Below are 27,976 nucleotides of genomic sequence, written 5' to 3' on the forward strand. Positions count from 1 at the left end.
GGAGGCCGAATGGAACACTCTTTGATGATATGCCCTGCTTTCTTACAATAATTGCAGAATTTTTTAGTACAATTATTGGCAAAGTGACCAAAATTCTTGCAACTATAACACTGGACATTAGTCATATCTCTGCCTCCGTTAGATCTCCTTTGGGCAACAGGAATTGGAGCAGAATTTTGAGCTTTCTGCTCCAAGACAGCCAGTGTAGTGAGCCGTTGTTCTTCCCTGAGAAGCTCTCCTACACAAATATTCATTGAAGGAACTAACTGTCTATTCATCAGGTTAGACCGATTGTTTCAAACTCCCCCCTTAACTTCATTAAAAACTGATCACGCTTGCTGGTTTCATGGATATTTTGTACAGCAACTAGTCCTTCAGAAGGAACATTTGCATACACAATATCAGTGTATTCAGTCCAAAGAGTTTCAAATGAAGAATAAAACTCTTGGATTGACATACTCCCTTGACTGAGTTGGCTCAACTCAAGCTCCAATTGAAACCTTCGTGCTGAGTTGCTTTGGTTGTAGACGTTCTTCAAGTAATCCCACATTCCTCTAGAGGTCTTATAAGGCTTGAGACTGAGAAGTATGGAGGGTTCCACACTTCCAAGAATCCAGGACATAATCTGAGCATCCTTTACCTCCCATTTTGCATATTTCTCCTTCTCCTTTTCTTTGTCAGGTGCAGAATCACTGATATGACTCCATAGTTCCTTTCCCTTGACAAAGAGCTCAAATGGGAATGCCCAGGCAGAATAATTTTTGCCATTAAATCGAACAAAAAAATTTTCTGATCTTTCCAAAGACATGATTCAATCAGAAAACAAGAATAGATCCAAGAAAACAGAACCAAGAACTAAGAGAATAGGTCCAAGAAACTATGATAGCAAGATACAAGTGGTACAAGAACAAGAATACTATGATCTTGGAGCAAGACAAGGAACAAGACACAAAGATTATCTCAGGATTTTGGCTCTGATACCATGACAAAATAGAGGTTTAACACAGAAAATTAGAGGCTAGTATTTACTGACCAGAACTGAAAAATGATGGAAAACAGATGTTTCTGAGTTCTGAAATAACAAATCTGTGTTATATCTTCATTAGCTAGCTGATACATCTATATATACATGAGAAAATAGACAAGTTTCCTGAAATTCTGCACTATTTACTGCTGCCTAACATTTCTGCTACCTAACATTTCTGCTGCCTAACTTTGCTGCTGTTAACTTTACTGCCTAACTTTGCTACTGTTTATTTTACTGCTGCCTAACACATAATAATTATAATAATCTCAACAATCAGAAATATACTACACATTTTGCTGCTGCATTGACAAACTATGCTGCCTTGTGATTTCAAGACTTCAAGAGCTTCAAACAAATTTAGGGTCCAGACATTTTCAAATGAAGTAAATTGAGTTTAAAAAAAAAAAAACAAAGGTAAAGTAAATACAGTTAACAAAACAAGCAAATTCAGTAAATATCATATGATACGTAAATAAAATAAATTGAATTTTTAAAATTAAATAAAGTAAATAAAAAATGACATGCGAATATCCATCCATGTGGTATGACAACGACAAATTATGCTATGGACTCGGGTCTACCTTTCAAGGTGAACCCGAGTCTATGTTCACAATTTTAGAACTTTATATTCACAATTTTAGATCTCAATATACAAAATTACATTACTTAATATTCACAACTTTTGAACTCTATATTCACAACTTTTGAACTCTATATTCACAATTTTGTTATATAGATTCAAAAACTCTGTTATTTGTTGAACATAGAGTTATGAAATTGTGAACATAGAGTTATAAAATTGTGAACATAGAATTATGAAATTATGAACATAGGAAATTGTGAACATGAAATTATGAAATTGTGAACATGAAGTTATAAAACTGTGAGCATAGAGTTATGAAATTGTGAACACGGGATTATGAAATTATGAGCATAGAGTTATGAGATTGTGAACATAGACCCGGGTCTACCTTGCAAGATGGACCCGGGTCCATGGCATAACAACTGGTATGACAACCAGTTGGGAACATTGTTGCAAAAATCGCAATTAGGCTAGACGGCCCATTGGTCTAGCGTATCAACATAATCGGTGGTCTAGGCAGCTAGTCAACTAGGCCGCCTAGTCGGCCAGTTTTTTTTTTTGTTTTGTTTTGTTTTGTTTTTGTTTTTGTTTTTTTGTTTATTATTGTTTTTTCAAAACGATGTCGTTTTGAGCGAAATAACTTAAATCATTCTAACCCTAAATGTTTTTTAGGTTAATATTTAATATTTTAGTATGAACTATTAAAGTATTAAATAATTTATAATCAAGTCTTAAAAAAAATAAAAACAATTTAAACAAATTTTTTAAAAATAAATAAATTAAAAAATACATGAGGCCTAACAATTTTTCAACTCTGGTTGGGAATTGATAAAAAACGAAAAATTTATAAGATTGTACGAAATAGGGTTATTTGAGAGACCAAATGTATTTTAAAAAAAAAATTGATGACCTAATTATAGTTTTAGTGTAATTAAGTGGCGTAAATGCGAAATTGGCCATTTTTCCCAAGTAAAATTAGGATCACTTGGGAAGTCAATCATCATACAATGGACCATGGTCCAAAAAGACAATTTCTTTTATTGAAAAGAAATGACAGTTGTTATGTTATATAGCCCATCCAAAATTTTTTGTTTCAATGATGATGTTACAAAATTATAGTGTATATAAAATGAAACCGAATAAATATTCAATATATTAAGTGTATATTGTCAAATGAAACTGCAGTTAGATTAGAATGATACTTAAGTGGTGCTATAATGAAATTACAATATGTATAAAATGAAACTGAATAATAGGTCTCATATATTGAATGTATATTGTTAAATGAAAATGTAGTTGATTAAAAATGATATTTTATTGTTGTTGTAATGAAACTACATTGTGTATAAAATAAAATTGAATAACAAGTCTTTCACATAAAGTATATGTTCAAATAAAATTGTGTTGTACCTGTAATTAAATTAAAATGGGTATATATTATCAAATGAAATTGTAATTGAATAAGAATAATACTTTAATGACACTATAATGAAATATAAAATGAAACTAAATAATAGATCTCACGAAAGTATATTATCAAATGAAAATGAAAATTTATTTAAATCTAAATGTTACTTTAATGGTATTGTAATAAACATTATAACAGGTATAAAATGAAGCTGAAAAAAAAATTATTACATGGAAATTTACCGGTTATTAACAGAAAGAAATTTAAAAGACGTCATTTTTCTACCTAATCCACGCAGTTTACAGTAAAATTTGCCTTTGGAAGTAGCCTGACCACTGCGCACTCTGTGTTATATGCCGTTATCTTTCACCTCGGACCGGCGTAACTGTATCCCGGAGTTTCCTCATCGCCATGTCTTCAACCGCACAACAGCTTGAGTCGCAAAATGGATCACCGGAATCCGCCCCCGCAGAATCGCCAGCACCACCGCTGACCGCTGACTCGAAACCGGCTGCACCATCGTCCACGGAGCCCGATCCAGACGACGCTACTATTCAACCAACGGAACCTCCACCAGTTGGCGAGGAAGATCCGGAACCGCCGGAGATGAAGGACAATGAAATTCATTCCGGGGAAGATGAACCAGCCAATATGGAGCCTTCCGAATCGTTGATCCAATCGGATGAACCAGCGAATCATTCAGATCCCAAGCCTGATGACCCTGAAGACCGTACTGTCCAATCAAATGTAGTCGATGGCAATCCGAAATTTCGGAAAGGAGATGAAGGTAACCGAACTTTCACGATGAGAGAATTGTTGAATGAATTGAAGAATGGTGGTGAAGATTCCGAAGCGCGCGACGCTGGCACCCCTCACAGGTTTTCGCTCCTCTCTCTTTACCTCTTTCCAAATCAACTGCATTAAGGCCGTAGAAGGATTTATCAACTAAATTGAATTTGAGAAAAAAAGATTCTCACTCTTTTGAAGTGCTTTGACATTCAACATTTAGTGCTACTAATACATTTTGTAGCTTTAGTTTACTGGTGAACAAACCGTGTGTTTTTGATATGCTTTTGGCAAAATTTTGGCCATTCTTAATGAGTTTAAGTTAATTCCTAGTTGGACAAGATGAAACCAGGTTTTCCATCTCTATTAACTTGATAATAAGACACAGAATAGAAAGGGTTTATAGCTATTTTTGAATCAAAACTGCTGCCAGTTTTTACCAATAACTAAGTACTAGACTACTAATAACCACATGAGTAAATTAGAATGCTAGATCCACATTGTGCATTACTTCTTTTCATGTTTGGCAGATTTTTTCTTGGTTGCAGCCTGTACTGTGTAACTAGACCTTAAAAAAAGCCCTTCTATGTTTTCCAATAATCCAATGTGCTGTGTATTTTTATATATTTATTTGAAAATCAGAAGCTTATCACTTCAATTTTCTTTTCATTTGAATTCCCCTCCATTGTGTCCCCCCAAAAACAATCACAGTCAGGAAAGCAATCGCACAGATCACACTGATGCTGCCTTGGAGCTGATCAACAATGTCACGGGTGCTGATGAGGAGGGCCGGTCTCGCCAACGAATCCTTACATATGCTGCCCGGAGGTAAGCATCTCATCTGGTGTACAGATAGTTTTACTGGTTTAAATAGTCAGGTCTTAAGTTTATGACATTGGAAATTCAGAACCACACAAGTTTTAGCACAAATATACTGTGCATTAAACTCAAGTTCCTTTCAAGTCTGATGTCTACCATATCATTATGGTTAAAATAAATATCATTCAAAAAGAAATTACATTTTGCTACTGCCTAAGCTCTACACCAAACCTAAAGGTTTTTCCATTGATGCTAAACAGATATACTATGAATATATTATTTGTCAATGCATTTCAATGAAATTCCTTTTCTTTATATTGGTGCTTTTGTGTCTTTCTCGTATTGGCTAGTTAGAGGATTTCTGCATCTGTTTCTTGAAATTTGAATCATTGGAAATAGAATATTTTATGAACACATCTTCTGACTTTGGTGCAGGTATGCTAGTGCGTTAGAGCGAAATCCAGAAGATTACGATGCACTCTACAACTGGGCACTAGTTCTTCAGGTATAGTTATTTTCATTTAGGTTTTATCCTTAAGCTTCTCTTCCTGACATTTTTCTTTTTTTACCTCCCTGCTTTAGACTTTCACTAACAAAGCAGTGATTCTGTAAATTGAATTAATTTGTCTCTAAACCATATAATTTTTATGCAAAACAAATGATGTTGACTAGTTGTCTAAATGTTTGGAGAAGCATCTTATTGAAGCACACTTTTTTCAACTTCTTGATAACTTGAATTTGAATTCCAATGATGCATAATTAATGCTTGAATACTCTTATTCAACAATTGTTTGCTCCTACATTATACATGCTGCTTTTTTTTTTTCCTCCTGCAGGAAAGTGCTGACAATGTTGGTCCAGATTCTGGTACACCTTCAAAAGATGCTTTGCTTGAAGAGGCATGTAAAAAATATGAGGAGGCAACTCGGCTTTGCCCTACACTAAATGATGTAAGCAATACTAAGCATATAGACCTTCATTTGGAATGCCATTTTTTTATAACTACTACATTAACTCACTCCAGAAAGTTCACAATTCAATATGTAGATGATTGCTGTTAGAGTTTGAGGTGTAATCATAATGTATACCTGAAATGTGTTCATTGAGAGTGCAGGCTTATTATAATTGGGCTATAGCCATCTCAGATAGAGCAAAAATGCGGGGTCGTACAAAAGAAGCTGAAGAACTTTGGAAACAGGTAAATTTTTAGCTCTATAATGGAACCATGCTGTATGCTTAGTCATTTATCAAATATCTTCCTCCTTTTATCCACATATGAGTCAAATGTATTCCTTAAAAAATTTATATACACTATGATAACGAGATTTTTCACTTTGACTCAGTTCTTTACTAGTTAATTTTATATGCAAACTTTTTCAACAGTAAGGAGTGACCAACTTGTGGTGCAAACCTTGTTACTCTTCTTTCTGCCTTTGTTTTGTTCCCGGTTTACATTATGATTAATTTTAATCATCAGAAAATCTTTAACTCTATTTTATAACCTTTGTTCAAATGTTTTCCAGCTATTTTTAACCCTTGCCCTTGCAATTTTCAGGCAACTAAAAACTATGAAAAAGCCGTTCAGCTAAATTGGAACAGTCCTCAGGTAACCTCTAACTCAGCCCAACTTACCCATGTTAAAACACTTTTTTTTTTTTTGCTTTCCAAATTCTATTTGTAGGTTCTATCTACCCACGGCCTACCTCATCTTTATATCATAATTTCCCATGCCCTTGTATCTTTTTTGTTGTCAGTTCTTTGTTACTTTCCTTTTTATAGCTTGCAAAATTGTTGTCTCATTTATTCTGGTGCAACTATATTTTTGATAGTTTCTGAACATCTCTTGATCTGAGTCATCATGCAAGCCTTTTTAGCTGGCTAATGCTGCCTTTTAATTTTTATTTCAAAGTATTTCCCTTCTCTTACTTAAATTTTTAATCCAGGCACTCAATAACTGGGGACTGGCTCTGCAGGTATCCCTACTTAGTCATTGCTTAATATTCTTTAATATTTGTTTACTCTGTTTGAAGAGTGAATTCATGCAGCTGTGCTGTTATTTCATAATTATTGTTTTCTTGGCTCCATCTGTAACTTTGAATCTTACCATATGTTTTATATTTTTCTTGTGAAGGAACTTAGTGCAATTGTCCCTGCTCGAGAAAAGCAAACAATTGTTAAAACTGCAATCAGTAAGGTACATATATTTATTCAAATAGAGAGGACCATTGCAAAGTATAAGCTGTGAAGCCATTCTAGAATTAGGCTATATTGAATATTCATTTGTTTTTGCCTTTTTGGAAATGACACCATCAGTGTTGAATGCAGTTCCGGGCTGCGATTCAACTGCAGTTTGATTTCCATCGGGCAATTTACAACCTAGGGACTGTTCTGGTTAGTTTCCTACTTCAATTGTTCTTCTGTAGAGCTTTATTTATTTTCTTGCCCAGTTGCCTCTTTCATCTCAAGAAACTAATATAAGAAAATAGAATTATTTAGTAAAAAAGAAGTTGATTTATTACTGATTACATCTTTTTGGCCCACCTGTCTCAGTATGGGTTAGCAGAGGACTTGTCAAGAACAGGGGGAGCCATAAATTCTAAAGATGTTTCCCCAAATGAGTTGTACAGTCAGTCTGCAATATATATTGCTGCTGCACATGCACTCAAACCAAATTACTCGGTAATGTATCACCTCTTAAATTAGACATGGAAAGCATACTGCACATTCCTGTTTGTTTTCACTATGAACAAATTTGCCCTAATGTTATTGCTGCCAAATATGACCAAGGATATGATTTTGGTTTCTGATTATACTAATGATATGATAAATGCAAAAAGAAGTGTGTAACTACATTTCTGTTCTCACATCTTCTGTAATTAATTAGGGGTGCGAGAATATTGTTAAGTTTGTACACCAATTTAGTGTACCATGAGTGAACCTTTACTGATTTGTTTTGCAGGTTTACACAAGTGCTCTGAAACTCGTCCGTTCAATGGTATGTGTTTTAAATGCTCAGATGCTGATTAATTACATTGTGGTGATTGAAATGGCTGAGAACTCTAGCAGAGATAAACCACACTTCTATTTCATGGTTTTCAGCTGGGTCTTTCAGTTTTCCCAAATAATAGGAAAATTGACAATCAAAAGTTGTTTCATTTTTTCATATATTTTTTAAAAAAATCTTCTTCACCTGGATTTTTTTTCCCGTCAGTAATGGATTCTTTAGGTTGAAACTTCAGATTCAATGTGTGAGGCAATCAAAGTCCGCCAAACTCAACAGAGTCCCCTATTATTTTTTTGTCCTCTCCATTTCATAATAATAATAAACATAAATATGTAGAGCTAATTTATTTAGAGACATTCTATCATTGGTTAATTCTGATTACTGACGACAGGGTAGAGTTTGATTTATTAAATTTGGATAAACTTATAGTGAATGTCTAGACAGTGGAATCATTCATCACAACGTTCTAACTGGGTCATCCATGTATTTCCAGCTGCCTCTACCCTATCTGAAGGTTGGATATCTTTCTGCCCCACCTGCTGGAAATCCACTTGCACCACATAGTGATTGGAAGCGTTCTCAATTTGTTCTGAACCAGGAAGGACTACACCAGGTAATGAAGTGTCCATCTTCAATTATTATTTATTGTAGTAAATGTGAGATATCTCAATGAGTACAGGGCTACAAGCTTGATTATTGCTTATCAAGTCAGTACTTCAGAGATGCAAGCCCCACTTTTTTGAAAGCCACAGAGCCATGCTCTCTTAGTTGTTAAATGTGCTTGTACTAGTCATCTTTGGTCATCCAAGCTTTTAGGAAAACATAATTGTTCTGTTCCCATCACAAAACATGTCTATCTCAATCAATTCAAAGTGCAATTTTTAATCTGTTAGTACAGTATCTGCCCTTAGCTGCATTCTTTCAGGAGTTCCATATTTTATTCTGTCCTGAATCCTTGTTGTTTTGAACAGCTTAGTAAAGTTGAGCAAAGACGAAGCCTCTCTTCAAATTCTGGAGATAGCACAAGTCCTAGTAGACAAGCAATCAAAGTTGATGTGCCGGATATTGTGTCTGTGTCTGCATGTGCTGATCTGACATTACCGCCTGGGGCAGGCCTTTGCATTAATACAATTCATGGACCCATCTACATGGTAATATATATATATATTTTTCCCATCCTTATGCAAGCATTTTATACTTTTCCTAGCTAATTTATAATGCCAAACTCAATCTTCTAAAATCTTAAATGAAAAACATCATTTTTCATTGTGTTTTCTTGTACATTTTATGATAATGATGTCATTTGAATCTCAGATTGCTGATTCATGGGAATGCTTGGACTGGTGGCTTGATGCTATTCGCTTAACTTACACAATTTATGCACGGGGCAAGAGTGAAGTTTTGGCAGGTATAATAACTGGGTAATTTTGTCTTGGGGAGGACTAGCCTGAATTGATGAAACCCCGATTGTCTGCTGCTCATGTACACATGTACATTATATGCCCGTTGATACTTATTCCTATTTCCGTCTATGGATGTAGTTTTTAGAATTACACCTTGAGTTCATGTCCAAATGTTTTGACTTTATCAATACATGATTCTTGAACTGTACGTGTTTAATTTTATTTTAGAATTTTCTCTACCTTAGTCCTTGGTTTGTTGGAATTTTTAGGGCATATATATATTCAGGATGTGGGAAAATGAAAAATTGTGTTTAGATGGAAGATAGTAAACTTGTTTTATTGAATTGCATGTATTCATTGTCACTTTCTGTGATACCCATTATGTTATTGAATTGGTCATGATCAATTGTTGATCTACAATATATAATATTAATATAATTGCATCTAGTCCTTGTCCTTCCCAAAAATACTAAGTAAGCTAGTTTACTTCCTGAGCTGAGAGAAACCGTACCCCCAGGGCCAGGAGGGGGTTAGGGTTTAGTTATTTAAGAAGGCAGGAATTTCATGCAAATAGGAGGGTAGACTTTAGCCAAAGCCAGAATTGAAGCAGGCAGAATCCAGAGACCCTCACCACAGATCATCCCAGAAGCAACTGCTGCAACCATCAACTCTGCCTGCTTTGACTTCAGCTTATGCCACACATACACAATCACACTCCCAACACACATATCTATCCCCAAGTTCCCTCCAATTATGAATGGCACTGCCATTGCCATCGGCACTGGTATCCATTTCCGTATTCTCTTTGGGCAAACGTCTTTCACCAAGTTCATCATCACCGCCAACCCGAAAAACCCATAGCACATCTGCAAGCAGTGGTGGGGCAGAACCGAAAAGCCTTCAATACTCACACTAGCCAGGTTTCTGTATACTAGGGCAAAGGGGGCCTTGTATTCTCCATTAGGGTTGCCCACATCAAAGGCATTGTAGAACAAGAAGAAGCTCAGCGGCGCAACCACACAGCCTATGATAGTGCCAATGGCCTGGCTGAGAAACATGGCTCTAGAGGAGGTGAGAGTGAGATGGCCTGTTTTGAAATCTAGCATCAGGTTAACGGAAACATTGAGCACAGACTTGACTATGCCACAGCCAGCTAGGCCGGCGACCACGCCGTTTTCTTTGCCGGCCAGCGCAGCCATCACGAAAAGTCCAACTTTGCCGTAGTTGTATGCCATGTTCATGTCAGTCAAGCCAGCCCCATAAGCGTTGCAGAATGCTAAAGTGGGGGTGAGTGCGTAGATTAGGATTACCCAGTACCATTTCACCTGGTGAAAGATCATGGGAATCACCCCCACGGCTATGATGGTGAGGACTATGTACCCAATAACTCCCACCCACATTGGAATGCCTTCTCTAACGAAGATTTCATCTTTCATTAGATCATCATGGCTTTTGTTCTGCTCAACCCTACCTGCAACAAAAACAATAATGTATAAACTTAGTGGTATGGTGAGACTAAACACACCAAAAAACAAACTAAAAAAAAACATTTGCGGGACATAGCTCAACAATCTCAACTAGTTGAGCAATACAAAAATAAAAAATAAAAAAAATTGACAACTCTGCTTCATTGGTATGGAATTGGCCTGGTTGTGGGCACATGTGTTGTGTACATTTTGAAAAAACGGTAGGCTATAAGCATATCCCACAATTTACCTTTGTGGATCAAAGGCAGGGATAGGTGGGGCCTTCAATTGAAGTTCAATTATATCCTTGAACAAAATAATAAAAGACTTAAAAACTAGAAATTACCTGAAACTCGTCTTCTGTTTTTGAATCTTCCTTGAATACTAAATAAAGTAAAACACAGTATCTTGGTAAAATTGTAAAGACCATCACCTAGGAGGAGGGCGATGGAGATAAATACCTGCCCACAAATAAGCATATGTATATATATATATATATATATATATATATATATATATTGAAACCTTAGCAGGCTTGTGTAACGTAGTTGTTAATATAAAGAAGTAGGTTTGCAAGTGAGAGAGGACCTTGTAGCCATTTAGGCTTTTCATACTAGTTTCTGGTAAATTAGCAGGAAACCAATCTCCCTTACGCTTCTCCATAAGAGGCCACATCACTCCCCATGAAAGCACAGCTCCAAGAAGCATGGACACATTCACTATATGAGGGCATATCATCCCTGTTCCCACGTACGTCGTACTAAAATCAAAGTAGAACCTGCAGACCACCCGGAATTGTATATTTATGTTTTCCTTTGAAATGGTTGCATATATCATTGCAATTTAATTCATATATTTATATATAAGAGCTAGAAAATGTGTTGTAATAGATACTAAGAATGAAACATGCATCAATATATCATACGTACGTTTTCTTCCAGGCTTGCAATCCAAAAGTAGGAAAATGTGAAAACCCACAGTCGACGGCTTTTCCAGTGAAGAACCACTGAAAGAATGCCCACAAGAAACTATACGACATGAACTTCACAAAACCCTTCACTTGTTTTCTGCAAATTAATTCAAAACCATATCAAATTTCAAAACTCTCTCTCTCTCTATATATATATATGCTTGCTTGAAACCTGATTAAAAAATTACGATTAACAAATATAATAATAATAATAATCACCTGGCCATCTTATCATTCTTGGTGTGAAACCCATTAATGAGAACTGCAGTTGCCATTCCAGTGGGAAAGGTCAACTTGTAGTCGATTATCAAGATCTATCAACCAACCAATTCAAATGGAACTTAATTACTTCTTCATCGTTATCATATATAATATCTTAGCTTGTAAATTAGAAAGACTTTTGATGCCTGCATGCATGCATGCATAATTGCATATATATACCTACCTTACTGAGCGGAACCAATACAAAAATCCCAATGAAACAAACAACAAGAAGATAGGCAGTCAACCAACCCATCGCAGGATCTTTATAACTACTGGGCGAATTCCCAACTGCATCCACTCCCGTTTGCTCGTATGCTTTCTTGTTCATCCCCAACAAGTAAGATCCTAGTCCACCTGATCCCCAAAAACAAAAACACATTTGTATATATATATATATATATATATATATATATATATATATATATATATATATATATAGGGTTGAGTTCAAGTGTGGACGCGTCTTAACGTGTGAACAGTGCGGCCTCACCACTATGTATACAGATATACACCACTTAGTGTTAGAAAATGCACTACACAAATATGCAGGTACACATCACCAAAAAACACATCACTAAGTATGGAAATATACACCACACAGTGTTTGGAAATGCACAATAGGGACATGGTAGTTATGGTGCATTATTTTGGGTGTTTGGTGTATTTTTTAGTGTTTTTGTGTATTTTCATGTGGTGCGTTTTCTAACATTGAGTGGTGCATTTTATAACATTGACTGGTGTGAGACGCGTCCACACTTTGAGTAGATTTCTATATATATATATATAAATTGAATTGACGTTAATGAGCTATCTACCTCCGACTGCAATGCTGTAACACGCGACGGCGCAGGTTTGGATGATGGTGTTTTCTTGGCGCGTGAAAGGCGCGGATTTGATCCCCAGCTTCTGCGCCACCTTGCTCCATGTTCGCACCAGAATGAAGCCCAGAAGGGCCGCCGAAACGTTGAAATTGGGAGTAATCCCGGTGGTCAGGCACAGCTTCATGCCTATTACGCTATAAATGCACCCTATTATGCTGCTTACTATCAATCCTCGTACCGTTATCTGCCTCCTCCATGGCGCCACACGCGCCGCCGCCGCTACTTCTTCTTCTTCCTTCTCCTCACCACCTTCCTCGTAAATGCCCAACGCTTCTTTCTTCTCCCTCTCATCACCCACGGATTCTGCTGGCATTATCTGCATCATTCTCGCCCACTACAATTTAACCCTATATATGTTTTAAAAACAATCAAGAAAATTAGATGTTATAGGCTTATAGCATAGGTATGGTATATCCTACCAGATATGAATGAAGTTTATATATAGCTGTCCCATTTTTCTTATTAGTGTTCGCTTAAAACAATTTTTTTGAGAGTTCAGTAGTCTAATTGTATGATGTGTGTAGCTTATTTCACCCTTATTCCTTTAATTTTTTTTTATAATAGTACTTTTAAGGTAATTTTTAAATATTTAAATTTTATATACTAATACTAAACTTAAGATTATGAAAAATAGAATTAAAAATAATTTCAGTTAAGTCCGTTAATTGAACTAGATACATTAAATGGAATTAATGTAGTGATATATAAGAATGAGTAAAGAGAATATTTTTGTATATTATAAGGAAACGAGAATTGAATATCAACGAAACTTCATATCTTAAAGTCGTGGTATCGAGATTTGAATATGACTAAAATATGAGTGTGGGGATAATAATTGTGTGATCATCAGTTTAATAATACAGAGCACAACTTTAGCAGTGTATAGCGACCAATTGTTTGAGGTTCATATGGGTCATGTCTTGGTTTACTTTTCGATCTAATCCCAGAATCGAGAACGACTTTTGAAGATGAATCTTAAACAATAATCTAAAATATTAATAATTTCATGTATCTTAAAGTGCTATGCAGATGCAACGTGCAAGTACAGTAGAATAGCAAGATATAATATATAGCTTCAAGACATAACTAATTATCAATCCGAAGATTCTCCCAAGGAACCAGAGTTGATTGGTTCTAAACTCAACTAGTACTAAATTCTGATATTATTGATTAGCGTGACAACACATTAAAATATTTTTAAGGTAAAATAGTACACTGGCCGATAAAATTTTGTATTCTTCTGCGTGCATATATATAGTGATAAATACTCCGAGGTATTGAAATCTGGTACATTATTATTGATCGATCCAACGAGTGTTGTTATGGAATAAAATAGTCTTAGTCCGGTTCGGTTTTGATCTCTGGTCGGAAAGGTCAATATTGTTTATCATGGTTGAAAAAATCGCTAAGCGCTCGGGGAGCGCCTAGCATCTAGGCAGGGACTAATCGACGCCAGTGTATTTTTTATTATATTTTTTTATTTTTTAAACATTTGTTTAAGTATTCTTAATTTTTAAAGACTAATAATTATAAAGTATATAATAGTTTAATAGTTAATACTAAAATATTAAATATTAACCTAAAAAATACCTAGAGTTTGTACAATTTAGGGTTATTTCGCTCAAAACGATATTATTTTGAGTGAAATAACCCATTAAAAAAAAAGAACAATAGTTAATCGGTCGACTAGTCGGTGCCTAGGAGGTCTAGTCGGCGCCTAGAAAGCCTAGGCAGTACTTAGGCGAACTAGGCGGACGCCTAGCCGGCCAGCCGCCTAGACCACCATTAAGGTGATATGTTAGGCGGGGATTAATCGGCGCCTAGGCGGGATTTTTGCAACACTGTTGTTTATATGTGTAGCTTGATCAACATGACAGTGAGTCAGAGGTTGCCGAGCTACTAGCTATAAAGGGAAAATAGTCAAAAGTCCTCTTTCCAACAATAAATATGGTATTTATAGGGTGTCAGTGGACAGGTACCGAGCCTTCCGATCAATGTGGAGTAAAATGCTCTGCACATCACCGTGTCAGACACTCCCATCATTAACAGGTTGTCATAGTAAGATTTAACATTTTCTTCGAGATCGGTCTTCCCGCTATAATTCTTGTTTTTTATTTTCTTCAACCACATGACCTTTATTTGGCAAGAGCAACTCTTGTAGAACCTCCCCATTCGAAGAAGATTCTTGAACGGGTTCTTGAGTTGCCAAACCTTATCTTTGAGCCATCATGTTGTCTAGTTGAACTTGTAGCTCATTCATTTGCATAAGCATGTTGGCCATCATAAACTTCATCTCGGGATCTTGGTCAAATGGTTGGCATTCTTGTTGAGGTTCTTGATAGGATGGCTCTTGAGGTTTCCATTGATTATTGACATATTCTTTCTCACTTGGTCTCATGGGATAACCCTCATCCTTAATGTCATCATCGGGTACAATAGTGACAAATACCTAGCTAATGCTAATGTCTCCTCATCTAATCCATACCTGGCATCCCAACACTTGGTTAATGAGTGTGATTATCATATGTCGGTTGAGTGTCTTGGGGGTATGGTGTGTAATGAATGAGTGATGGATATGGATTTGGAGAGTAATCTTGTGGTGGAGAAGGATGTTGAGATGAATTGTAGTCTTGTGAATATTGAGGGTATTGATCACATGAAGCATAGTGGGGGTTTTGGAAATGGTAAGGTGAGTCCTGGTACGACTGTGGTGGGTAAGAATTTTGATAGTTTGGAGTGTATTGAGAGTATGAATTTTGGGGGTGGGATTGTGGTGGATAAAAATATTGCGATTGAGTATCATAGTAATGCTTAGGAGGTGTTACTTGATTTGTACAAGGACCTCTATATCCTCATGTTGATTGGGCCCATAAGATCGATAATCATAATATCCTCCTTGGAATGCATACACATCCATGGTGAAAGTTCTTGATTGAGTGGTGAGGGTTCTTCCTTTTCAATAAAGAGTGAATGCACAAAGTAAAGATAGATCCTTCAACCAAAACTCAATCAAGGTAAGACAATTAGCTCTTTGAACAATAAAAACAAACAAAAAGAAAGAAAAAAAATTTATTTCCTAAGATTCCTGGCCTAAACTCTAATGCTAGTAAAACAAGTAATCACACAGAACCACCAAATTGCCAATCCCCGGCAGCGGCGTCAATTTTTTGGTGTACCAAATTTGAGTGATGGTGAATGTACGGGTATGAAATATCGTCCTCAGGTGATTGGGGGTTATGGCGCGCAATATGCAATCACAAAACTAGGCACTAGCATAAAGAGATCAACAAAAAGCTAAGTAAATGACAACAAGGTAGAACAAACATATATGGACAAGAGATAAATACAAAATAAAGAAATGATACGCAAGCTAGGGGCATTATCATCTAGATGCTTTAACAACATATGGGATACAAGAGAACAAATAACCAATGAATCAAGCGGGAATGCACATAGCTAGGAATCCTAGTCAATAAGTCAATCACGTGAGCAAATTAACAAGGATTAGAACAAGAAATTGCCCCACTTTCATGGTGAATCAACTCCAAGTTCATCAAGCACAATTAGCATCTTAAATCCTCAATTTTCCCTATTTTCATAGAAGCAAATTGGGTTTATGCAAGGGGTGGCTTAAAATCATCACACAACTCTCATTGAGGCAAGGAATCCTCCAAATACATGCCAATGAATGTGTACATCAATCATAAGCTAGCAAGATATAACACAAAACCATCACAGACACATGAATCCTAAGTTAGAGTTCTTCCCCTTTTTGTAATAATCACAAATTAAGCATAAAGATAGATAATACAACCCTAGCTCAAGTCCAAAAACTAACTACTCATGATTAAATAGCATAAAGAACACAAAAACACAAGTAATAAACATAAATCTTGCAAAAGAAAGAGATAAGGGAAAGATAACTTATGTATTGAAAATCGAAGAACAATCTTGAAATGTTGGAATCCAAACTTTAAATCCAAGATTACATGCAAGCTTCAAAAGTGTTAAAGAACATAAATCTAAGCCTAATCTAACCTAAATGTATGAAAGAAAGTGAATGAGAGTGTCTAGGGTTCAACCATGGGTTAAAATCGTGTTGAAAATGCTAAAAAATATGAACAGGGGTGGCTGACACGGCTAGGGACACGATCATGTCCAAAAAATGGCATTTTGGGCTATCTCTACTGAAAATTGCACCAAAAAGACACGGCCTCAGGCACGGCCGTGCACTTGGCTGTGTTTGTTGACTTTCAAAACTTTAGATTTTGGATTTATGGACTTCAAGAAAGTTGTAGCTCTTCGCATTTTTTTTTTTTTTACCAATGGAGTATAAATCATCTCATTTGGACATTCCTAGGCTGAGATATGGTCAAAATACCAAATAGTGGCAGTTTTTGGCGAAATATGTAAGTTTGGAACTTCAACTTCAATGACGATTTTGACCTCTTTGTCTTCTTTTTAGGCTTTAATGTCTTCATAAGTGTTGTATCCCTTTGAATCTTCTTTCCAATGGCATAAGAATCACTTCATTTGAAAATTTATAGGCCGATATATCGTCCAAATACCAAATAATGGCCAATCTATGTGAGAATTTTAGCTTTTTGACACTTGCTCCACTTTTGCTTTGGTTTGTCCATATGATCAAAACCATTGAGAATACCACTCTTAGGTTCCCTTGGAAGTGTTACATCCATCTCCATAGCTTCTCCTTGGCTCCCCTTGACTCCAAATGCATCCAAAATCCTTCATTTATACTCAAAGATAATGAATTGTGCCTAATTGATCAAATGAGCAAAATAAGGATCATTTTGAACACCATTGTGACACTTCATAAGCAAAATAATGCTAAAATATAGGGTAAAAATATGAATAATTATGCACTTATCAAGCATCATCGCGGGGTTCTCTCCGTCTTCGAGAATGGGACGAGCTAACCTTGCTAGAGTCTCCTTGGTAACTGGCCACTGGCAGGTCGACGGACATACGACCACCCTCTAATGGTCCCTATCTTTGTCGGATAGGCGGTGTTATATGATCAAATGCACTTGTTCTGGCCCCTGGGTTTGGCCTCCCGGTCCGCTGCGTCTTGCCTTTCAGTTGCACCCAATCTGGATAGGGCAGGTCGGCGGGATTGTTTAGGGACTTGCTGATTGACAGACTGTGCCCTCCTTTTCGACTGCGCCCGACGAAGTTCATGTCCTCCCGTCGCAACCACTTTGACAGTCGTAGCCTCTAGCTGGGCCGATATATGCGTTTGCTAAGAGAAAATCGGCGGCATGGGCTAGAAAGGGTAAGTCAGAGCATAAAATTTAGGAGAATTTTTCCACCATTAGAAAGCCGGGTCCATTGGGTACATTAGATATTGGTAAGGCATTGGGAGCCTCGAAACAGGATCACCATTCAGTTCAGGATAGCTAAGCATGGTCGGGAGACAAACATGCATCTTGGCCGGTCATGGTCGGGTCGTGGTCGACCCGGTCCATGGAGTAGCGACCGTCCATCGTATGGATACTAAGAGCGGGGAATAATCCCTATCATATAGTAATGTTATGTTTCTTTGTAAAAAATTCATGAATTTTACTACATGTGACCTGTGGCTGCTATAAGTCAAGCACACTTAATCACACAGTTCTTTGCCTATCTGGTTGTCATATCTTACTTAAAACCAATTGGTGATAAGTACGTGGATATTAACCATTTAACCACATCCCTCCATGGTAAGCCACATCGCCACGTCTTGAATCGAGTAAGGGCTGAACTCAGGCCAACCCAGCGGCGCCCAACAACCTTATGTACTCTCAAATTTTACTTTCTCACTTTTACTCCATGATGTGACAACTAAGGATATAATATTTTCATCATGTGGGTCCAAAAAAAAGTGTCTACATCAATGATTTGTGAGAGGAAGTAAAAATTCGGAGTAAGAAGTCGAAGTTCATGTAATGTTTTTCAAAATTCACCTCTTCCATCGATTTTGGATAACTTTTGTAATTATTACAAATTTTAAACATATCTACTGAGTAAAATTTCATAGTGTATTCGCTAATAAATTATGATGCATCTGATTTGAATGCACTTTTACAGATTATGAATGCATTGTCACATATGTCGAATACACTCTCAAACTTTACTTAATGCAGTTCAAAATTTGAAATAATAACGACGTCTTTGTGTTTTTTTCCCTTAATACGGCTCGCATATACTATTCCGCATTTTTTAAAAGTGTGGATTAATCTTATCTATCTATCTTGGTTGATCAAGGGTTAGAAATTAAAAAAAAATGTGGTGACAATAATGAATTTGATTCTTCAAAAAAAAAATGCATTTGAAAACGTACATTTGATAATGTATCCGCAGAAAGTTGACAATGCACGTATGATCTATAATAGTGCACTATTAGTTATCCGTGAATATACTATTAAGCGTTTCCAAATATTTCATTGTAATTACGAGAATGTCATCTTGTATTTTTCTCATATTTCTTTAATTTTTAACTAGTGATCAATATAGATAGATGAATGAGATTAATATATAGGGGTATGCTCTCACTTGAACTTGGCCCCTATATATATATATATATATATTAATTAATTTTTTTTTTTTTTTTTTTTTTGAGAATGGCCCCTATATATATATAAAGTGCTTTATACATCGTTAATTTATACATTATATTGTGCTTACGTTTTGTATATTTACAATAATGTTGTTTAAAAAAATAATTTACCCTTCCTTTTTCGCTTCCGCTTTACATTGTTAAGATTGTTAAATATAAGGGAAATTTGTAATTTATGCCCCTCCATAATATGTCAATTATCAATATCACTCCTGAATTATTAGTAGTGTAAATGTTGTACCACAATTTTCAAAAACGTTACACGTATTGCCCCTCCCGTGGTGTAAATATTGCCCACCTGTCGGTACATGAGGGGAAATATATGTGCCGTTTTTTAAAATTGAGGGGCAACATTTATACCACTAATAATTCAGGAATGACATTGATAATTGACATATTATGGAGGGGCATAAATTACAATTTTCCCTAAATATAATAAGTAACTTATATATTGTGCTTATTTTCCTATATATTCACATATTTTACATTTATTCTTAGGTTGTTTATAATATAAGGAAATTTTACAATATTGTGAATACACTACAACCATATAAACTTATGGTGTGTTTGGTTGGTGGGTTTAGGCATAAGGTATGGGTATCAAAGTGATTGTTATTGTTTGGTTGATAGGTTTTTATATACTACTATGGGTTTGGAATACCCCATTAATTGAAAAACCCATATCCTAATGAAATAAGGGTTTAATTCCCCTTCCTCCTTTCTTCCCCAACTATTAATAATCACTCATTCCACCCTACTACCAAACATGCATGCAAAATACTTTCACCAAAACCCATTACCATTACCAAGTATTTGATACACATTCCGATTTCGATTCACATGTGTGAACCAAACACACCCTTAGTTGTTGTACCATCCAGCCAAAGGTTGTTTCATGCCATGTCATATACTCTCTCGACTCTTTGCTTATTTTTTATTAGTTTTTAATTATTTTAAATTTAAATTGTTATATTTTACTTTTAATGTAGTTTCTAAATATATAAATTTTATAAATTAATACTAAACTTAATGTTATAAAAAATTGAATTTAAAATAATTTCAGTTAAGTCTCTTAATTGAACCAGACACATAAAATAGGACGGAAGAAGTAAGATAGATATCTTGACATTGATAGGACAAAACAATGGCTTCTATGGTTGGTCCTATGATACCATTGGGCATTGTAAAATTTTCATGTAATATGTATTTAATTATTTTTATTGTCATTTATTTGTTTTTTTACTCATTAGGCAATTCAAACATGTAATGTTTGATGTTTAACTAGCACTATTGGAATAGTACTAAAAAGAAAACTAGCACTATTGGAATTATGAAAATTTTGACAACCCGAAAGTAGTCAAAAAGCTAGGTTATTTGGTTGAAAACAAACTTTTTGATCACTTTCGGGATTTACAAAAGTTCTTCTAAATAATTTATTTCATTTGGCAAAGTCATTTGAATTTTCGGCAACTTCTTAACCAGCTTAGATGATGGTTAAAAATTATTTAAAAATTATTAAATTTATAATATTTTTTTTAGATGGTCAAAATTTCTCGATTTTTTAACAGTGTAGTTTATTAATAAACTCAACCTTTTATAAAACTAAAGGTCCATTTAAAAACTCATAAAATGAATTCTAGAAGTTATTTTTTAGATTTTTCAGTGTTTGGCTCTCAACGATAAATGAAGTTAACTGAAAATACTCATTTTTGTTAAAAGAAAAATGACTCATTTTGGTAGAAAATGTCTTTGGAGATTTTTATTTGGAAGACATTTTTCAAATTCCTATCGCATGCTAAATTCTCTTTTTCACTCCCTCTGATGGTGTGAAATGGACAAGTTTGTTGGATGATACATGCGTAAAGAAGATGATGGAGAAGGGCATTAGAGTCCTTTCATCATTCTATACTTTCCCTTCTTTATATATAGCCATGTACACAAAGACCAACATTCTCAATTCTTCATTCTGTAATCTTCACTACAACAATACTACATACTTTCATTTCATTCTTCTCTGCTTACTGCTGTGTATATTTCGATATGGTATCAGAGCTCGTCGGTGAGGGAGCTATGCCGCCGCAGCTTCCGGCACTGGCGAGTCCACGCTTGGAGAACGCTAAGCTGCGTGCTCATCTCCGACAACAGATCCGCAGAGGAGTAAATCCGCCGAAAATGTTCAATCCGAGCGTAGAGCTCTTCAAGTCTAGCCAATCAAGCGTTACACGGAGCAGATCCGTGAAGATTTTGAGCAAAGCGCTCATTAATTTTTGTTTTGCAGTTTTAATCGGAGCAGAGTGCTCGTTAGTTCATGGAGCAGAGTTCTCGTTAGTTCATGGAGCAGAGTGCTCATCACTCTTTTTTTTTTTTTACAGTTTTTAATTGGAGCAGAGTGCTCGTTGATGTTATGTTTACGGTCTTTGATCGTGACTCCTGGAGCAGATCCGGTGAAAGTTTGAGCGTAGAGCTCGTTGTAGCTGTATCGTCGCCGCAGCGGCGAACGGGGAAGAAGAAGTAGTTGCTAACTCCGATTCGTGACTTTGCTTCTGAAAAAATCGCAAGGAGAGCGAAGAATCTCAGATCTGAAGAACCGAATTGGAGAGCTTCGATCTGAGATCGAGGTTGCAACTGCGAACATCGAAGAAGCTAAGAAGATCAAGGAATCAATGATGCGGAAGCGATTTTGAGGCGCGGTGACTGAGATAGATCCGTCGCTGCCGCCGCCTAACTTTGTCGTGAAGAAGTATCTGCGATCGAAGCTTTCTCGCAAAATTCGAACTCATTTCTCGCTTATTCTCTGTTTGGTGTTCATCGAGCGATCTGCTCTGGTTACGAGCGAGGTGTCCAATGCTCATGTGAAGAGCAAATAGAGTGTGATTGAGAAGAAGGATGTTCAAATGGAGCTGTCTGAGTGCTCGTGTGTTGATAAACGCCAAGAATAGTCGAATATAGGGTCAATTTTGAGACATTAAACAGTTTTGACAACCATTTATAATCATTTCGTGCATAAAAGACCCTGATGTGATCAAATCAACAAACTCGACTTTAAATTGTGTTTTAAGTCATTCCCGTAGGATATAACAGGACCCCAGCCCAAAAGAATGAGAAAAACGAAGAAACGATCTATATGATTGTGATACTACTTGTTTTTATTTCTGGGGGGATGATTCCATAGGCTTTGTTAATAATGATTCTATTAATAAGTGTGGGAGTGTTGATTCATTCGATAATCATGATTGTGTTTCTCGTGAGGAGTAGGGATGTCAATTGTACCTGTACCCGACAGAGAACCCGACTCCCCACCCCGACGGGGACGGGGATGGTGATAAAATAGGGGAACGGGGACGGGGATGGGGATGGGGAGTACTCCCCCCCGCCCCGCCCCGTCCCCGAATATATATATATATATAATTCATTTAAATATTTAATTAAGCTAGTAAGCTACACAACACACACACACTGCCTTGCTAGCATTCTTTCATTTAGTAGTAAAATATTTAGTAGTATTTAAATTGGGATGGATATAAAATTTTTAATCTTTATAATTTAAAAAAGCATTGGGGATTCCCCGTTCCCCGATAATCCCCGTGGAGATGGGGATGGGGAGATTTTTTCCATCCCCGGTGGGGATAGGGACGGGGATGGGGATTGGGGGGAAAGTCGAGGGCGGGGATGGGGGGTATGCCCCCCGCCCCGTTGACATCCCTAGTGAGGAGGACTTCCTTTGTGATGATTTTTCTAATACTTGTGATTATGCTTGCTTTAATTTTCGGGAGGATGATTCCGTAGAAACTTGTGATATATTGATTGATGATTGTAAGGATTCTCTTTTGTTTGATAATGAATATGTTTGTTTCAACTTTTTGGAAGATGAATCCTTTGACTTGGGTGAAAATGAGTTGATGAGTGAGGGGGATGATGTTTCATTTTACTCATGTGAGGATCAGGGTGAGTCTTTGATTATAATTGAGTGGGAGGATGAGATAAGTGAGTATGAAGAGGAGATGGTAGAAAATGAAGGGAATTTCACTTTTGACATAGTTAAGTACGTTGAGTGGGGAGACTTTGCTACATTTGAAATTGAAAATGGGAGTGAGGAGATATGGTATCAACCCTATGCTAAAAATGAAAAGATCCTTGGGGGTGGAAGAGACACAAAGGAGATAAGGGAAGTTCTCACTTATATAGTGGTTTGTTCGGAGGGTGTTTGAGGGGTCAAAGTACCTCTGAGGTCCTTGTACTGTAGTGAAGCAAGGTTTTGAACCTAAGACCTCTTATCTTATCTATACAAAGGACACTCTACCACTACACCACACATTCCACTTGTTATATTTGTTTAATATTTATAGTAATACTTTTCTTTTAAAGTACTAAAGTTTCAAAAAGGAAAATGGATTCACAGAATCAGATCACAAAAGGTAAGACTTAGCATCCTCTTTTTTGTTTCTCTGGTACGAAATTACACAGAAACTCAACCCTAAAAATTATGGATTTAAGAAGAAGAAGAAAGAATGATGCAATTGAAGAAACAATACAAGGTATGCCATAACTTTAACTCTTTAACTTCAAATTACATTTTTACATCACTTCATGATTGTTCTCATAATCTATGGAAGTTTATAATTTTAATTTTTTAAATTTGTATTGAAAATTCATAATATGATATAAATATGAAAATCATAAAATCTAATATCATTGAACATAAATTTGAAATTTATTTTTANAGAGTTTATAATATTTCAGGAACTGAAACTTTGAAAAAAAAATAGTATTTGTTTTCATCATGGAGGAATATTGGTTCAAACGGTAGAATATTTAAATGGAAAAATGAATGTATTTGAAGATGTTGATGTGGATACAATCTGTTATTGGACTTTGCTAGAAATGGTAGTGAATTTAGGGTATAAGTTAGATGAGATTAAAAGTATATATTATGGAGAACTGGAGTCCACTGGTGGGAGTTTGAAAATTTTATTTGATGATAAAAAGTGTTCATTGGTATTATAACTTGTATTATTTTGTGTTTAGAGAACAAAAAAAAAATGAAGAATGATGCAAGTAAACAGACAAGGCCTAAGGCATCTCACCCTACTCAAGTTCCATGCCAAACTGGTTCATATGAACCTTCACAAAATGCAAATATGCAGGCACAAGCTGATTCGTTGCACCTTACTCCAGCTGGTTCATCATGAACCATCACAAAATGCAAATATGCAAGCACAAACTGATTCGTTGCACCTTACTCCAGCTGGTTCATCTCATCATACACAAAATGCAACAATCAAACAATCAAAAAAAATTTCAGTTGTTAATGTAAGAAAAAAATTGTCTTATATATATATATATATATAGAGAGAGAGAGAGAGAGAGTTAATTCCAGCAATGGTCCTCCGACTATGTTGATTTTCCAAAATTAGTCCTCGACTTTTAATTTGGACAATTTAGGTCCCTTGACTCTCAAATTCTTTCCAATGTTGGTTCTTTCATCAAATGTTGGTTAAGTTGAGGTCAAATGAAGGGGTAAAATTGTCTATTCACCTGTTTAGTGTATTATTACTCATATTTCTCATGTCCTATACGCTGTATATATGAATATAATCTCAGCCGAAGTCTCAATCGAAGCCATATAATCTAAGTCGAAGTCTAGAAAAAGAAATACAAATTTTTTATTTATAACAAAAAAAGTTTTACTTTCAAAAAAATACCAAGAAATAATTTTTTTTTCTTCTAGAAAGTGAATCATTTTTTAAAAATCATTTTTCAAAAAGTATTTTTCGTGTTTTCAAACTAAAGTATTAAATTTGATTGGATATTATGATGTGTTTGGTTCATGAGTTTACACACTAGGAATGATAATAAAAATCATATTTAGTATTTGGTTGACAACGTTTTAAAACACAATTATGGGATTTGAATACTCGTTCAATTAAAAATCGCATTCGTTAATTAAAAATGAGTATCATTCCATCTGATTGGTAATCTTAGGGTGTGCTTGGTTCATGGGTTTAGCTATGAGGAATGATAATCAATGTCATTGTTATTGTTTGGTCAAGTGGCATCCGGTGTCCCGATTAACACTCTCACATGGATGATGGGAGTGGGTTCAAGCCTCAGTGGAGGGAACTGTTGACTCGTTGTGTGTTTCCTAATTGGTAATTTGATTTTTAAATTTGGATTAGTGCTTTTAAATTATTTTTTTTATTGATATTGGTGTTTTGGATGTCTTTATATTATAATAAATTGTCTTGATTTTTTTGTTCTTGTGTTTTTAAAACCTTTATTCCCATTATAGGATCATACATAATCATACAACAATATTGGTAATCATTCCAATTCCACTTTAAATATTTTTTTTTTTGATATTGGTGTTTTGGATGTCTTTATATTATAATAAATTGTCTTGATTTTTTGTTCTTGTGTTTTTAAAACCTTTATTCCCATTATAGGATCATACATAATCATACAACAATATTGGTAATCATTCCAATTCCACTCTACTACCAAACATGCAAAATACTTCCACCAAAACTCGTTACCATTACGAAATATTTGATTCCCATTCTGATTCCGATTCCCATGTGCGAACCAAATGCACCATTATTTTTAAGTTTGGATTAGTACTTTTAGATTTTTGTTTTGATTTTTTTTTTAGTTCATATTGATACTTTGTATGTCATTATCTTATGATCAATTGCCTTACTTTTTTGTTTTTGTAATTTTAAAATATTTATTCACATTATAAGGTCATACACAACCAAACATCAATATTGGTAATTAGGGGTGGGCAATTCGGTTCAGTTTATCCGAACTGTACCGAACTAGTAATATATCGAAAAACTGAACGGTTCAGTTAAAAACCAAACCGAACCGAATACCGTTTGGTTTTAATAATAATAATAATAATAATAATAATAATAATAATAATAATAATAATAATAATAATAATAATAGTAACAACAATAATAATAATAATAATAACAACAACAACAACAATAATAATAAAGAAGTAAATCTAAGTAGTATTCAAAAAAGAGAAGAAGTAAATCTAAGTCTGTTGATGCATGTTCCGTCGTTCAGTTCCTATTCTCATTGGTACCTCTCTTAAATTTTTTATTTGATTTCTTTATAGCGGCTTGTTCTCTACTTTGCAATTTTGTTATTTGCCGCAATTGTTCTTTACCTCACAATTGGTACTAAGTAGTATGTTTGAACTTTGAATTGCTATTTTGTTATATAATGTTTAGATTTTGGATATGGATTATGTGATTATGTATTGTTTGGTAGTATGTTTGGAAAATTAGGAAATGTTTGAAATTTGAGGATCTTAAACCGAACTGAATTAAATTCAAACCGAAATCAAATCATTTCAAACCAAACCGAACTCTAATGTTAAACCGAATGGTTTAATTTTTTTTAAACTGAAACTGAAAAAATCGAATCGAAGCCCGAAACGCCCACTCCTATTGATAATAATTCTAATTCCACCCTACTATATCAAACCTGCAAAATACTTTCACCAAAACTCATTACCATTACTAAGTATTTGATTCCCATTCTGATTCTGATTTCCATGTGCGAACCAAACACACCTTAGTTTTTAATGAGTTTTGTGATTGGATGATGTGCTCTAAAACGTATCCATTAATTGTTGAAGATATAAAGTATACTCAATAGAGTAGTTGGCTTGACATGCAGACCATAAAGTTGACTTAACAAAATGTCAAATGATGTTACTGCATTATTAGCAATAAAATATGTTGTTGTAGAGAGGAAGATCTGCTCCTACCTAAAGTTACCATCTCAGCATGTGGAGTTCATCTCGACCCATGGAAGATTGATTAACGATTAATGATTGATTTAAAATAATTTGTAAAGTTGATAAAAAGTTTGAATGTGTGTTTTATTAGGCCAAAAAGTAAAGAAAAAGACAAGCAATAATGAAAGTTGGAGAACGATAATTCATCAATTTTATCTGATTGATTATATTATATCTATATCTATATCTATATATATAGAGAGAGAGAAAGAGGAATATCCTCACGTTTTTGTACATCTAGTGATGGCAAGTAGGTTGTGTCATGCCACCATTACATGATGTGACACTAATGTGAATTGTGCCAGCCCACATTAAAACGTGGTCCATTTCAACTTAGCCCATGTTAATTTTTTAAAATGTTGGTTGACCCACTCTAATACATTAAAATACTTTAAGTGTATAAATTATAATTTATACTTTTTCAACTTTTAATTAAAACTATACAAATTTAAATTTATTGCATATTTATATAATTGTTAACTATATATTATTTATACATTTATATAAAGTTAAAAATTTATACTTTATAAACTACAAGGTTACAATTTTAAACTAAAAGTAAACAATTCACAAACTTGGAATTGCTGGTTACAACGAATAAATTTGAACTAATACATAAATATTATTGTTGCTATGTGACTCTTTATAAAAAGGTGTTGGGATTTATTTTGTGTGTAAATTAAAAGAAATTCAAATTTGGCCGGTGAGTTTGTTGCACAACTCACAATTTACTTTCGCAAAGACTCTAGGGACGAGGTCCTATGGACTTAGGATTAGTCCGACGAAACTGGAATCACCTAATATTTAAAAAAAATTCAAATTAATACATTCTTATATTACAAGTTTAAATAAAAAGCGATAATAAAAAAAGATTAAAAAAGAAATAAAAGTAATGCGGCATGGGCTAGCTCCCCACAATATAAGATTGTGTTGTGC

The 27,976-nt window shown here is 35.1% G+C and overlaps 1 protein-coding gene and 1 pseudogene across 1 annotated transcript; one reads left to right on the plus strand and one right to left on the minus strand.

The window, feature by feature from the left end:
- The first annotated feature begins 3,310 nt into the window (after positions 1 to 3,310).
- On the plus strand, positions 3,311 to 9,374 carry LOC115999709 (protein HLB1). Its single transcript, XM_031239597.1, has 14 exons — positions 3,311 to 3,896; positions 4,516 to 4,632; positions 5,059 to 5,128; positions 5,460 to 5,573; positions 5,738 to 5,821; positions 6,179 to 6,229; positions 6,567 to 6,596; positions 6,755 to 6,817; positions 6,949 to 7,014; positions 7,174 to 7,302; positions 7,583 to 7,618; positions 8,121 to 8,240; positions 8,599 to 8,778; positions 8,942 to 9,374. Exons 1-14 carry the CDS (start codon positions 3,430 to 3,432, stop codon positions 9,050 to 9,052), a joined length of 1,638 nt encoding a protein of 545 aa, XP_031095457.1. The 5' UTR covers positions 3,311 to 3,429; the 3' UTR covers positions 9,053 to 9,374.
- A 201-nt stretch (positions 9,375 to 9,575) lies between these two features.
- On the minus strand, positions 9,576 to 12,933 carry LOC115999710 (annotated as a pseudogene).
- Positions 12,934 to 27,976: the final 15,043 nt, after the last annotated feature.

Source organism: Ipomoea triloba, chromosome 12 (genome assembly GCF_003576645.1).
Source record: "Ipomoea triloba cultivar NCNSP0323 chromosome 12, ASM357664v1".
Taxonomy (NCBI): Eukaryota; Viridiplantae; Streptophyta; class Magnoliopsida; order Solanales; family Convolvulaceae; genus Ipomoea; species Ipomoea triloba.

Coding starts and splice junctions, on each gene's coding strand:
- LOC115999709 (XM_031239597.1), top strand. CDS start 3,430: ATGTCTTCAACCGCACAACAGCTTGAGTCGCAAAATGGATCACCGGAA. Junction 6,230..6,566: donor TAAATTGGAACAGTCCTCAG/GTAACCTCTAAC, acceptor TTTTTAATCCAG/GCACTCAATAACTGGGGACT. Junction 7,303..7,582: donor CACTCAAACCAAATTACTCG/GTAATGTATCAC, acceptor TTTGTTTTGCAG/GTTTACACAAGTGCTCTGAA.